This window comes from Gymnoscopelus braueri (assembly GCF_963280865.1).
Source record: "Gymnoscopelus braueri genome assembly, chromosome: 10".
NCBI lineage: Eukaryota > Metazoa > Chordata > Actinopteri > Myctophiformes > Myctophidae > Gymnoscopelus > Gymnoscopelus braueri.
Window position 1 is genome coordinate 32,327,799 of NC_137611.1, and position 13,852 is coordinate 32,341,650.

Here is a 13,852-nt window from a genome sequence, read left to right on the forward strand (position 1 = left end):
TTCTTTAAAGCTCCACCGTGGTACCCGCCCAGTGGGAAGCTGTCGGCCATGGGGACTCCCTCTTTCTTTGGTGTTTCGCCCAGGTGGCCGTGGTGCCTAAACCTAACACTCAAGACTATGCCTTAAAACCACGCCCACCTGGTCGAAACACCAGAGAAAGAGGCTCTCCCCTGTTGGTCACGTGACGCCCCCAACCTACTGCAGGTGCAGCACTGTGGGCTCGTAGCCACCGCGGATCCAAGCCGAGGACATAACACACATTTCACGGTAAGAGCCTTGGGCCGATTTCTCCTGTGCAGCTGGGACATAAATATGAAAGATTAACAGTAGCACCTCTAGAAGGCATTGGGACAATCTGTCATTGATCACCGTCTATTTAAATATGGTCATTTGACGGTGAAATGAGGAAGAGTATAACCTTCATTTGACATGGATGCTTATAGCTGCTGCCGACTTGTCAATTAAAGTGTGATGCTATGCTAGTCATGGTGATGTTAACTTGATTGTAGGCTTTTTAATATTTTTTTTGTATTTTTAATTAAGATTTTTAATTTGTTTTATCAGTCCTGTTGCCTAGCAATCGCAGTATATTGGGTGCCCAGCCCAACAACACTGCAAGACAGTGGGGTCAGCTAACGGTAGCTATAGGTGGTTTGTGACAGACAGTACGTGCTTTAGATGCGTTTTTTTTTTTTTTTGGGAATGAAATAGTGTTTATTTTGTCATCAGAAACAGTCGAATGCTGAAATAGACAAGTGATCTGTCCGAGGATTGTATTGGACATGACAACGCCTCATCTACTGTGGCCTACCAGCTGAAAATGTAACCAACCATGAACCATATGTGCAATCGTGCATTGATATGAATGGGTTGGTGGAGCTGCTCCTCCATGAGGTCTCTGGATGGGATAGAGGCAGTTGAGCCGCTGCTTAACTGGCTGCTTAAGCCTTGGTGCTTCCGCCCTCTTATCTATAGCTCCGAGTGCATTCCTTGTCCCCGACCGTGAGTTAGACGTTAAGACACCTGCTACCTGGAGAAGAAAACTCCATTCGGCCCCGTAACAAGTAAATACAGGGTTGCTTCAGTTCAGAGGGGCATTTTATCTCAAATAATTACTCGTCCTTTCTCTGTCTGACGATTAAGAACAGAATATGACTGCACATTGCACAGACATTTAATTAACTCTGTCTGTTGGACTGGCATTCACTTACTGTATAGGCCCTACGTACAGTACATGATCAAATTTGATGATTGATTAAATGAGAATAAGATGACAACACTTCCCCTCCGACTAAGTACATTTGCTGATTCATTTGAAATACAGGGTTGGATTTGAGTCAAGAAGCCATGACTCACTCACTCGCCACCTCACCTGACCACCATCTATTCTTTACAAACCAATCAGATTTGACTATTAGGGTTTTCTTCTAATTTTATCAGTATGCATGTTTTCCATCTGTCAGGCTTCAGACAGAAACTTGCTGTTGCTGTGCGCGCACTCGCTACAAAGGTTTGGCTAATGGTTTGAATTGATGGTATCAGTGTCAGTTATTGCAACTTAATTAATCCTGCACACTGTAAATTAGTTGATGGCATCAGCGAATTGAGCCTGTGGGAGAAAAGAACCAGGCAGATACATACTGTATAATTGTATAACAGTGTAATAAATAAACCATTAATAATAATTGATTGTTTCCAAGTTCATAGGTTTGAATAATGTGAATTCTGTTCCTTTAATGGTTTGAGGGCTGGTGAATGTGGTTAGATGAGATCAGTCAATTTTAGGAGATCTCACCAGTTTCATTTCTTGAATTATAAGCCACACAGAGAGGGAAGTGGATTTTGATCATATCTCAGTAAGGATAAGCTAATGCAGCACATCATTTGATCAGAAACTAGACTATTGGTATTATTGTATCACGAAACAGGATGCTTTAGACCCGATCAAGATCACAGGACCTGCACTGTTTTCCCTACTTGATTTATGCTACATGATTTATCTGAGCAGACCCGGAAAAGACTCAGACAGACAATGATATAAACTATAGCGTTTGCGTGGGAAATTGTACCCTGTTGCCTATACTGTAACCATGCATAGGCTTACTGGGGTGTAATAGATCCATGGTTGGAATATTTGCCAATTGGCGATATTATGGTTACTATAGTGGTACCTGATTGCTTGAAATTGGTTGTTTTCTTTCCCCTTTTTTCCCTGGCTGTGACTGCAACCTGAAGTATTACAACTTGTCTTGTACCCACAACCTGTACTCCATGACCTGTATCTAAATTTATTATGCCCCCCCCCCAAAGATGGCGTCAGCAAATGCCACATACGGCCAGAAGGAGTCCTCGGACCAGAACTTTGATTACATGTTCAAGATCCTGATCATCGGGAACAGCAGCGTGGGCAAGACGTCCTTCCTCTTTCGCTACGCCGACGACTCGTTCACGCCAGCCTTCGTGAGCACGGTGGGAATCGACTTCAAGGTCAAGACCATCTACAGGAACGACAAGAGGATAAAACTGCAGATCTGGGTGAGGAGCCCAACATGCATAGATATACAAACACACACCGACACAGTCAAATCTGGAGCGTTGCACTCAGTGTAAATATATAATATATATATATATCTTTTTCATCTATACAAATTTTACTACATAGACCATTTGGAAGGTTGTTACCACAAGTGAATGACTTCTTAGCCAAGTCGTATGATGTTCTGACAGAGTTGGGACCAAACCACACTGTTGTGAATATGCTTTGTAGTTGATCCAAACTTAAGGATAAAAGCAATATTTGGGCCCAAGTGAGAAATCATTTTATTTTCCCTGACGCAACAAAAAGAAGATCTGGGGATATCAAAAACGTATGCGACACCAGACTGTGGTACATTACTATTTGAAATCTTTTTAACATACCCTTCTGTGACAGACTACTCTTCTTGTCTATCCCTGTCCCCCCAACCCAAATGCAACATGCAATACCCTGACTTTAACATGATCATTCCCTCGTGGCCATGGATGTCCAGTCCCTCAGCACATTCCTCAGCATTACCATGTACTCTGAAAGCACAATAGACTAGACTTTTGCAAAGATGTGGATCCCGGCTGAGCTCAGCACTTCTGTTCCCTCCACAGAAGAAGTTTTGATTCAGAGTGAGTGAGTGGGACCAGTAAGAAGGTCCCATTGCAGTCTTCAGCACAGTTAATAGGCACAAAAAAAAGACATAATGGACTGTCCATGGACAGTGCCCTGGATTGTCTGGTGCCTGCCTGTTTTCAACACTAGTATGTAAGCGCCATTAGTTATTCTGGTACAGGTACAGCTAGTTGGAGATGTTCTCTCAATGGATCCAGATATTGGGGGTTCTGGTTATTTTTTAGACCATAACTGTCAGTCTCCTATGATCTTCCCCATCTGACAGCTGTGGCAAGTATGAGGAGAATAGCTCTCTTCTCTTCTCTTCTCTTCTCTTCTCTTCTCTTCTCTTCTCTTCTCTTCTCTTCTCTTCTCTTCTCTTCTCTTCTCTTCTCTTCTCTTCTCTTCTCTGTAACTCTCTTACTTACTCTGAGTCATGTTAAACTTTTTACATGTACAACATTTTTTTTCAAGTCCAAGCCAGCAGTGCTCAATAGGTTTTGCATGGATTATCATTTGTGTTCTTTATAACATGTAGCAACGCCAACGCCATTTGATCTGTTTTGTATTATACTGTATCTTCCAATGCACAGATGCTTTCAAAAGGTGGTGTCTCAGCAAGGCTTTGTTTCATTAGAGCTATGTACAGTTACCCTCCCCCCCTCTCCAGGGTCCCCACGGTCATGAAATTCCTGGAAATATTTTGAAATAAAAATAAAAAAAATCCAGTACTGGAAAAGGTTTGGAATTGATCAAAGGTCCTGGAATTTATCAAGGGTCCTGGAAAAATATTTGGCTATGCATTGTTTTTGCCTATTGATTTTTTTTAATACAAAACATTTTCATAAACATGTATAACATTACACAAAATATGTAACATAAGTAGTTTTTCGCCGAACGGGCTGTGTAACACCCCATCCGCACTGCCAGCGATGCGACGTGATGCGACGTGATGCGACGTGATGCGACGTGACGCGAAATGAGCGGGCGATGAAATCTCATTAAAATACATGTTTTTTAATGAGACAACGAACCGTGCAACGACGTTGTCCACCCCTCCTATTTTCGCTCGCAGGGTCACTATGCCCTAATTTTGCACGAAATGTTGAATGAAATTGTACTATTTTATATTCTATGCTTTATTTTTGCTACACTGCCTATCTTTGGGCATTGTACATAGGAGTAAGAGACACATTATTGCGCTGAATGATTGTTTTATAGGCCTGGAAATTGGGCTAAATATTCTGGAAAAGTTTTGGAAAAGTTTTGGAAATTCATTGCTAAAAATGTGTGGGGACCCTGCCTCTCTCTCTCTCTCTCTCTCTCTCTCTCTCTCTCTGACAGGCACAGAACTTGATTTATTGTTTACTTGAGATGCATTCAGTGAATTTCTGACTAGACAAATTTACTGCCTCAAACCACAGAACCATACAAATTTCCATTTCCTGTACGAAAGCTGTTTACAAAACTAAGAAGAAAACCATTATTAAAACCGTACCTTTGAATTTGTTACAGAATGTTTTACAGTTTTCGGATTAGAGAGACAAATAAAAGAAAATGGATTAAAGCCTAATACAAAATGCATGCATACACTAACATAGTCTCACAACATGAATTAGCTAAGTGCAGGGTAGGCCAGCACATCTGAATTTCATGATGCTTTCTTTTTTATTACTATGTTCTTCATGCCGCTACGTGGCCTTCACATCTAGTAGCGCTGATCAGAGCGCTACGTCACACAAAGCTTGATGGACCCGCAAAGCCAATGGGTTGTGTTGACTAATCAAATACGGATGTTACGTTTGTGACAGCCACCGTCCGCCCAACCACAAGACAATTTTTATATACTAGAGTCTTCTTCACACTGCCGATCTGACCGATATGCCCATGTATTGGCATATGCCCATATGGGTATCTCCATATATGAAGTATGCTGATGCCATTAATATGACAACGCCATAGAGTCTGGCCTGGACTCTATATTTGGACATGGCTAATGCAGAACTCCATATTATGGACATAAAAGGGACACAGTGCGCGCCTCAACAATGGCACCACATGCACAAATCTGTATATTTGTTTGTGAGCATGTTACGTTTGTGACATCCACCATCTACTGTCTACCCAACATATATGTTGGCAATTTAATATAGGAAGGATATAAGTTAAATGAAATCATATTGACTTCACTGAGGCTTCGTGAGCGACTAATACACTTTTCTGTGTGCCACAACACCAAAAACACAAACGCCTCTTGCGTGCAATCAGAGCAATTTCATACTACTGTATTTGAAAATTGCTCTTTAACATGTTACAGTAGTGAGCAAGAGACAGTGTATAGAAGGTAAACTGCCTATTCCCCTATGTACCTATTGTGTTGTGAACATACTGTACAGTATATCAGTCAGTTGTGGATGGCTTTTTCTGTACTACTAGTCTACCAAAGCAACCGGGCAATAATCTAATAACTCAAAAACGCAAGATTACATGATGAAAGTCTTATGTAAAAACCTTTTTTTAGTTTTGGCTGTGGCAGCCCAAATTTCACTTAGGCGGCTACCCAAACAGTTTCTGTGCAGGAAAAACCCTGGAAGAACAGACAGTGGCTTAGGAGGTAGAGCGAATGTCTTGAAACTGGTTCAATCCCCAGTGTTGCAGTGTCCATGACACATCCCTAAATGCTCCCGATGAGCATGTTGGTGCCCTGCATGGTTGCCTCCACTGTCAATGGGTGAATGTATTAACGCACATTGTTAAGTGCTTTGGATAAAGACATCATTTTTTTAGAAATCATCCTGCCACCTTCATATCTGCAAATACTGCATTGGTCACCCTTATCATAAATCAACATTACTGGATGCCACCTATGGTGGCGATCTGTTGAATTAGCTTCTCTGCTTAGCACAAGTTCACTTTGTCTGCTCTCTAATGCTGATACCATTGACTGACACATGGATGGAATACCTAATGCTGTCCCACTGGGTGTCTGGCTGCAGGCCTCAAACCAACTGTTCCAGTAATGGTAAACACTGTCCCACGCCATGGGAACACACATTTTGGTTTGTGGAATCCTGCATCCTGTAACATTGTTAAAGAATGACAAGAGGCTTATGTCATTGTCACCATTTTCATTGTGGTTCACATGAGGGCAGTTGATCAAGGATAATATGTGTGTGCCTCACAACATAAAAAAATGCATCTAATCAAACAATACACATTTTAACAGCCCTGACATGTGGTTTTGTGTTTGTAGGACACTGCTGGCCAGGAGCGCTACAGAACTATTACCACAGCATACTACAGGGGAGCTATGGGCTTCATTCTCATGTATGACATCACAAATGAGGAGTCCTTCAACGCTGTACAGGACTGGTAAGGAATCAGTGGGCAACTAGGGCTGCAACTATCCATTCTTTTCTTAGCGATTATTCTATTCATTACTTTGAAGTAAGTGTGGTTTGATCTACAAGCTCACAATATATATTGTGATCGGCTATTTTCAAATAGCCTATGTATATATAATGCCTTTATATATAAAGTGATTAAACGGATTTTGATGCTATATTAACTCATTTTAACTAACTAACCTCAAGGACTCCCGGGGGTCCTCAGACCCCACTGTTTGGGCGGAAACCCCTATTTGTAACTATACCTTTCAGGACGCGAACCCCTTTTGGGGTTCCTGTTGCTATGTACAGTATATAGCAACATACATTTGTTGTAATTTTTTGAATAAATATTGGCTTGGTTACTTGTTGCTGTTAAATTTACAATATTTAGTAGAATAAATAAAATAACAAACGCACACCCAAAAGGTCTTTATAGGGCTATGTTACATAGTCCAATAAATACCTTTTTTTAACTGCAAGAGAGAAGTGTGCAGACTTTTCTCTAAATGAACCAATACTTCCAGTCACCTTTTGGCCTCAATGTAGGCAGTGCGTCATTCAGTTAATTATTAAGAAAAAGGAAAAGAAAACGCTTCGGCAGTAAAGAAATGAAATAACACTCTGAAGTCTCTGTGGCCCTGGACACGAATTATGAGCCACTGCATTCAAACTGCTGTTTGTTTGCTGGCAGGTCGACCCAAATCAAGACGTATTCGTGGGACAACGCCCAAGTCCTCCTGGTGGGGAACAAATGTGACATGGAGGACGAGAGAGTGGTGGCTGCAGAGAGGGGCAGACAGCTCTCTGAACAGCTGGGTAAGTCAAGTCAAAAACCAACTCACATAACCACTTAAGCCTGACACCGTCGTACAGCAAAAATAGCCGATCTACAAGCTCACAATGCACTGCAATGCGATGTATTGAGCTTGTGGAGATCTGTTATTTTCACCAAGAGACACTGGCATTCGAGTATAATTGCCATGTAATCAAAACTTCCCATGCAAATTAGAATAGGGTTTGCTTGAAAGACTTCAAGCAAACCCAGTGTCCGCAACACCACTCTCCTGTTGTACAAACTCTCTCTCTGACACACACACACACACACACACACACACACACACACATGCAGACAAGCACATTCACGAAAATGTCCGCAAAATGTTGTTCTTCTCTCCAGGTTTCGAGCACTTCGAGTGCAGTGCCAAGGACAACATCAATGTGAAGCAGACCTTTGAGCGGCTGGTGGACATCATCTGTGAGAGGATGTCAGACAGTCTGGACAACGCAGACCCCACTGTCACGGGGTCCAAACAGGGCCCACAGCTCCACGAGACGCCTCAGAGGTCTTCCCAAGACTGTGCTTGCTAAACACACACACACACACACACACACACACACACACACACACACACACACACACACACACACACACACACACACACACACACACACACACACACACACACACACACACACACACACACACACACACACACACACACACTGTAGACACTCTCAGACCTACAGTAGTTACACTCTCTCTTCACTCTCCTCCTGTCTACTCTCTCTGTCTATTTTTCTATCTCTCCTTAATACACGTGCAATTTATGTTTTCATTTTCCCTCATACATACAAACACTGCTGCCCCCTCCCCTCCCCTCCCCCCCCACACACACACACACACACACACACACACACACACATACATAAAGAGACTCTCTACCCCTCACACTACGTCACATGCACTGTCGGAGTGAGCTGTCAATCCCCTAAGATTTTTAGGCTGATGTAAGCTTTTTTCTTTTATTGTTGTTCTTTGGTTCAAGACATTAAATATAATAGTAGAGCGTTTTAAGAACTGTGTACAGTGTACAACCCTGAACTCACTGTCTCTATCAGGCATTACACAGGGCTTCCCACACCAACCAAACATGTATTTTTCATTATTTATTTTACAAAGTTGTACAAGGCCGGGTCAGGGCATTATGTAATTTCTTATTCATATGTGTTTTTACTCCCAGTCCAAAATGTTAGTTGGCCGTTAGTGACTTCATTAACCCTCCGCCCCAAGCACCAGGGCCTCAAGTGAAAAGGCCACCAAATCACATTTTGCGTCATCTTAGTCCCTTCGGAAATACAGGTCGTTACAGATAGAGTTACATTTGGTCGAATTGGCTGGGTGTGGTTTGAAACATGTTAAATCACCACTACATCCCAGTCGTGTATGTGAGTTTCTGCAGACGCCTTGGTCCAAGTCTGATGTCAAAACAGGGTCGCTTGCCAGATTGTCTTTACATTTGTCTGTGAATTTTAAGTATAAGGGGAAGAAAATGGACCAAAATCTTGCATATCAGTTCGATTATTTATTTTAGTTGGACTTGTAGAAGAGCATCAGACATTCTGTTGTTTGGACGCATAGGACATTGCACTCGCTTCCAGCTTTTTTTTTCTCCTTTTTTTTAAACTTACATTTAATAATCGTTTTGTTTGGGGGGTTTTCAAAGTAAACCTTGACTAGAGAAAATTTGATGGAAAACAGGCTTCTTTCATGAGGAAAAGATGTATGTAAAAAAAGATTTAATAGATAACTATTGTGACGAGATAATATATATGACATCATGGATGCATTCCTGTGCTTTGTGAGAGGTGCATGTTGGTGATGTTTTTGTTGTCTGCTTTTTGTTTTGTTTCCACGGTTGATTGATTGGATGATCATGTGTTTGGTGTGAGCGTACTGAGGTGTGAACCCTGCTCTTCCCTGCAGTTTTAGTATTGTAAGCTAGCGAGCGGTGCTCAACGTCCAGGAGCAAACGTTAAGGCCCAAACTTTCCCTCTTATGTGTACAAGTACTCACTCACTGTTCACAGTTGCGCACAATGTGCACTGCAAAAGATATATGCAGACACAAGAAGTTCTGTGTATGCACTGGTACACTACAAATCTGCAATTTTGCTATTGACTTCCAGATAGCCTCCCATGCAATCAGTAGATACAGGTTTTCTTTTCATTTTGTGAGGAAAGGTATGGTTGTTTTTTCTAAGCATGGTAAATGTCATATGGTGTGATTAATATTTTTTTCTCTCTCCCTTTCTGGTTCTACAAGTAGGGAATAGTGTTGCGTATACGATGCAGAACATTTTGAACTTTGTACATTCCCACACTGCATGGGAATGCATGCACCTAAATTACTTCAGAAATCTATTTATATACAGTATTTATGACTTATTTATTTATTGACTTTTGAGATGGTGCTCCATTAATGTTCAAAACACATTTTCAACTGTATGCCATGCTAGAGCAATGGGCCGAGTTTCCCAATTCATGTTTGTGTTTTAATGTACTGTAGCTGAACATAAAACCTAGCAAGACTTCCTAAATTAAAACAGTAAAGCATTCCAATACATTTCCAAGTTTCTTTTTTTTTTTGGACAGTATGTACTTGGATTTTTCTGTACTTTTCAAACAAGCTGCATATCCTACTCTTAAGAGGTTAAGACTTGGTAAAACGATATATTCTGTGTTCCTCACAGCAATAGCAGCCTTTGTACTATATAATACCTGCCTATCAGCAGCAAGTAACCCTGCCTAAAGGCTTTCTCTGTTTTAAAATACTGTTTGATTAAAGGGCCTTGGCCCGTTTGGCTTATCATTCCTCCCAAAGCGGTTTCCAGATAAACCATACGCACACTTTAGAAGAGTGCTTGCTCAGAGTCAACACATTTTAGAGTTGCACCCGCCACCAACTTAAAACAAATGTCTGGTAGAAGTGAAGCCTAGAGAAGCAAAGCAATGGTTGCACTATGTCTAGTTTTGTCTACACTTTGCAGTAGTTTTCAAAAAGGGAAAATGTTTTGGAAGTAATCAAAGTCTGAACACTTCCTGAGAATAATGCTGTTTTCGCTGCATCAGTCATTCATTTTGTTATTGCATATTGCATTTTGCTACAGCTGTAAACTTGCCTCTGATTTAGGAACATGTCTTTTCTCTCCTACCCTCTCCCCCTCTCACTGTAAATAAGCCCCCCCCACCCTCCCCCTGTTGGGTTTTAGTTGTGTGAATTGTGCTGTAATTCTGTAATGCCAGGTTTGCAAAGGATGAGGAATCAATAAATGAGTTGTAAAAATGTCACCTTGTCCCAGTGTTGAAAAAGACAGAAATGTGACAAAATATTCTGCTGTTGGCTTAGAAAATGACAACCCAGAGGATTTGTTAGTTCTGCCCACCAGAGGGCATAATATTGCAGTTTGCTTTTTTTTTTTTTTTTAACTATTTTCCACCCATACAGCCTTGTTTGACCATTTATGGTTTGGTTCTCATCTCAAATGTCCTGCAGAACTCAGTTACTACCATCTTGCAGAATAGTCCCGTGTTTCCTGATACATGAATCAAGTATGGCATATTGTTTTGTTTTGTTGTTTTGCAGTAAGTTGCCCTTCAGTGAGGTAGAGAGAAACACACAGCCAGCTGTAATAATGCACTGAATTTAATAAAGGTCTTTGGGGAGGTAAAAGTCCATTACACATGGCTATATGGGGCTTCTCAACACGTACACAGATATACATTCATGAAGAGATCGTACTGGAAAAGAAACACAGCTACACAATAGTCATAATCATGAAAATACAATTAGTTACTGTACACAAGAGCTACACAACATGCACTGTTCATATTTGCAAAGGAAGGGCAGCTACAAGTACTAGGACAGTATAATGTAAAATAAGACATGTACGTTTCGGTAAATAAAATATACATTTGTCATTGGTAAGTGCTTGTAAACAAGTAAGGCATTATATTACACGGTGGATGACAGCACTCTGTGACACCCTGGTGTTAAGTTGCACTGTTGAGATTGTCCATTTTACATGCAGGTAAGGCTATTGTATTCCACTCCACTGGATAGCTGAGTTGCTACATGGATGGTCCCCTATGGAGGGCAGCAAAATTAGCCTGTTTGCTGCATAACAATGGTTTTGTAGCCCAATTTTCATTAAACAAGGGGCTACAGCCTACATCTGCTGTCACTTGACCTGTGATGCCCCAGTACATTCAGGCTATCATCAAGGCCTGATCCTTTTTACATAATAAATGCAAATAGGTGTTTTTCAGTCAGTCATGGCTTTTACCTGGACGTTGCATTGATAAAGGCCCTACACTGATCCTCTGATATATTCAAGGACAAGGGACTATTCCTTTTTTACATGAGAAAAGGTATATCTGTCTCAACTGATCACAGGCCTAGATCCTCAGAGAATGAGAACCCACATAGCTTAGTTACAACTGCCAAAGAGATCCATACAGAATACAAAATTAGTGGATATATGCCTCATTGCCTCTCTAATATGCCTGGACTTGGTTTGGGAGAAGCTGACATCCATTGCTGACATGGTTCATCACCTTCTGCTTCAGCTGGGCCACTTGCTCCCTGAGCACACTGGCCGTGGATGCCAGCTCAGTGTTCTGTGTTTTCAGGCTTTTGACCTTGTCCTCCAGGCGAGAAATTCTCTCCAGTTTTCTCTTGCGACATTTAGACGCCGCTATTCTGTTGCGCAGCTTTTTCCTCTCCGCCTTGATGCGTTCCTGGTTGTCCATATCTATGGGAGACAGGGGAGGACTGTCGCCGAAGCTTGAATGCATGTCTGGTACCGTCTGAGGTTCGTCCTTCAGCCCGTGCGACTGCTGGAGTCGTGACAGAGCCGCCGCAGCGGCCGCCTGTTGCTGCGCATTGAGCAGATGAGATGGCGGCGGCGGGAACGGAATGGTATCTGTGGAATAATTCACTGTGGTCCCCAAGGGACTGGCTGCGTAGCCGTTCAGAGTCGTGTAAACGGGGAGGTCCGAATTCTGTAGCCCCGCGGAGACCGCGTTGGATCCGATGAGATCCAGCCTGTCGGCCGAGACGCACGCCGCCTCGCTCAGCTGGTTCTGCTTGTGCAAGTCCTCCAGAGCCTTGACGAAGCCCTCCGCGAACTCCTGCTCGTCGCTGGCGGACTTCGGGTAGAGGAACTGGGACGTCGGGGTGGTGGTTACCATGCCATTGGACTGGATGATAAGGCGTTCAAGGTCCGGGGAAGCCAACTTCAAGAGTCCCAAGTCCGGGGAGTTCAGAATGCCATCCGTGTCGCGGAGCGGGTTCGACTTGAGCTCGGAGCTTTGGTTGTCCAGGTTCAGATTAATTTCCTTCTTCATCATGCTGCTGTGGGAATAGATGCTGTAGATCCCTCGAGTGTTGAGCGCGGTGCCTGGGTAGAGGGTTGTTTCCATTCTCTCCCCTCACATGAGGGAATGTTGAGCGTTACGCATGAACAACGACCAGTCGAACAGGAAAATCCAAGCAGGGAAAAAAAAAACATACACCAGGTGATCCTTACTTCACGTGATGACGTTTCCCTATTTTCACTTTTGTTTTATATCAAATTCTATCGACGGACTTCGCGAGCTATTCTTCTTGCCTTCAGGATTTGTCTTTCCTGCGCACCCGACCAAGCGCTCGCCTTTCCCCTATGGCACGACTGCTATGCGCACACCCAACCCTCCGCTCGCTTTCTATCCCTAAAAATTCCATTATGTCACTTCAGAGCGCTGAGATTGGCCCAAAATGACGTTTGTTTCCGGTTTCGTTTAAATAGGGGGCAGAGCCCGTCTCTATTGCCATGGAGACTCTAGGTAAACTACAAACAGTGCAGTGCATTGTGGTTTGATGTCATAGCATAAAAAAGCTCAGGGTCGCTAAAAGAGAGCAGAGACTGGGCGGGGAAGGTAAGGAGGCGAAGGCTAAGGAGGGAAGAATAGAAGAACAGGCCTACAGCAATATTTCTTCATCTCAGACAAGGCCGGTCTTAAGAAGAACTTTGGACAAAGTTCTCACGCCATCTTGAAAGTGATAGAATGAATATCTAGAGTAGAGTTCAATAGAATAGAATGGAATTAAAGTGTTCTAGCTTAACTTGATAGCTTCATAAAGCTATAGAATAGAATAGAATTAAAGTGTACTAGCTTAATTTGATAGCTTCATAAAGCTATAGAATAGAATAGAATTAAAGTTTACTAGCTTAACTTGGTAGCTTCATAAAGCTAAAGAATAGAGTAGAATTTTACCATAAAGTGTACTTGCTTAACTTATTGACTGCTTCATATAAGGGAATAAGTAACTCTCTAAGAATCGAAAGTATTGAATATGTTGCAATTGAAATGGACTTAGCCCTAATAACAATACTTTGCTCCAAGTAGGCCTACACAAGAAACCTAGACTCTACAAATGATCCAGAGCCTGAGTAGAATAGAATCCTACATTTGTTTATAATGTGGCGGTTTATTATAAGTGGTG

General features: G+C 42.2%; 2 protein-coding genes across 2 annotated transcripts; one reads left to right on the forward strand and one right to left on the reverse strand.

Moving 5' to 3' along the window:
• The first annotated feature begins 199 nt into the window (after positions 1-199).
• On the forward strand, positions 200-9,927 carry rab3aa (RAB3A, member RAS oncogene family, a). The gene is made up of 5 exons (XM_080439225.1): positions 200-267; positions 2,311-2,535; positions 6,393-6,511; positions 7,220-7,344; positions 7,706-9,927. The coding sequence occupies exons 2-5, from the start codon at positions 2,311-2,313 to the stop codon at positions 7,894-7,896; spliced, it is 660 nt and encodes a 219-aa protein (XP_080295351.1). The 5' UTR covers positions 200-267; the 3' UTR covers positions 7,897-9,927.
• Positions 9,928-10,995: 1,068 nt separating this feature from the next.
• Positions 10,996-13,084, reverse strand: jund (JunD proto-oncogene, AP-1 transcription factor subunit). Its single transcript, XM_080439224.1, has one exon. The coding sequence runs from the start codon at positions 12,787-12,789 to the stop codon at positions 11,863-11,865; it is 927 nt and encodes a 308-aa protein (XP_080295350.1). The 5' UTR covers positions 12,790-13,084; the 3' UTR covers positions 10,996-11,862.
• Positions 13,085-13,852: the final 768 nt, after the last annotated feature.

What these genes read in the sequence shown, in the direction of transcription:
- rab3aa (XM_080439225.1), top strand. Translation starts at nt 2,311, where the DNA reads ATGGCGTCAGCAAATGCCACATACGGCCAGAAGGAGTCCTCGGACCAG. An exon ending in GGATAAAACTGCAGATCTGG is followed by an intron (nt 2,536 to 6,392) that starts GTGAGGAGCCCA and finishes TTGTGTTTGTAG; the next exon opens with GACACTGCTGGCCAGGAGCG. An exon ending in TTCAACGCTGTACAGGACTG is followed by an intron (nt 6,512 to 7,219) that starts GTAAGGAATCAG and finishes GTTTGCTGGCAG; the next exon opens with GTCGACCCAAATCAAGACGT.
- jund (XM_080439224.1), bottom strand. Translation starts at nt 12,789, where the DNA reads ATGGAAACAACCCTCTACCCAGGCACCGCGCTCAACACTCGAGGGATC.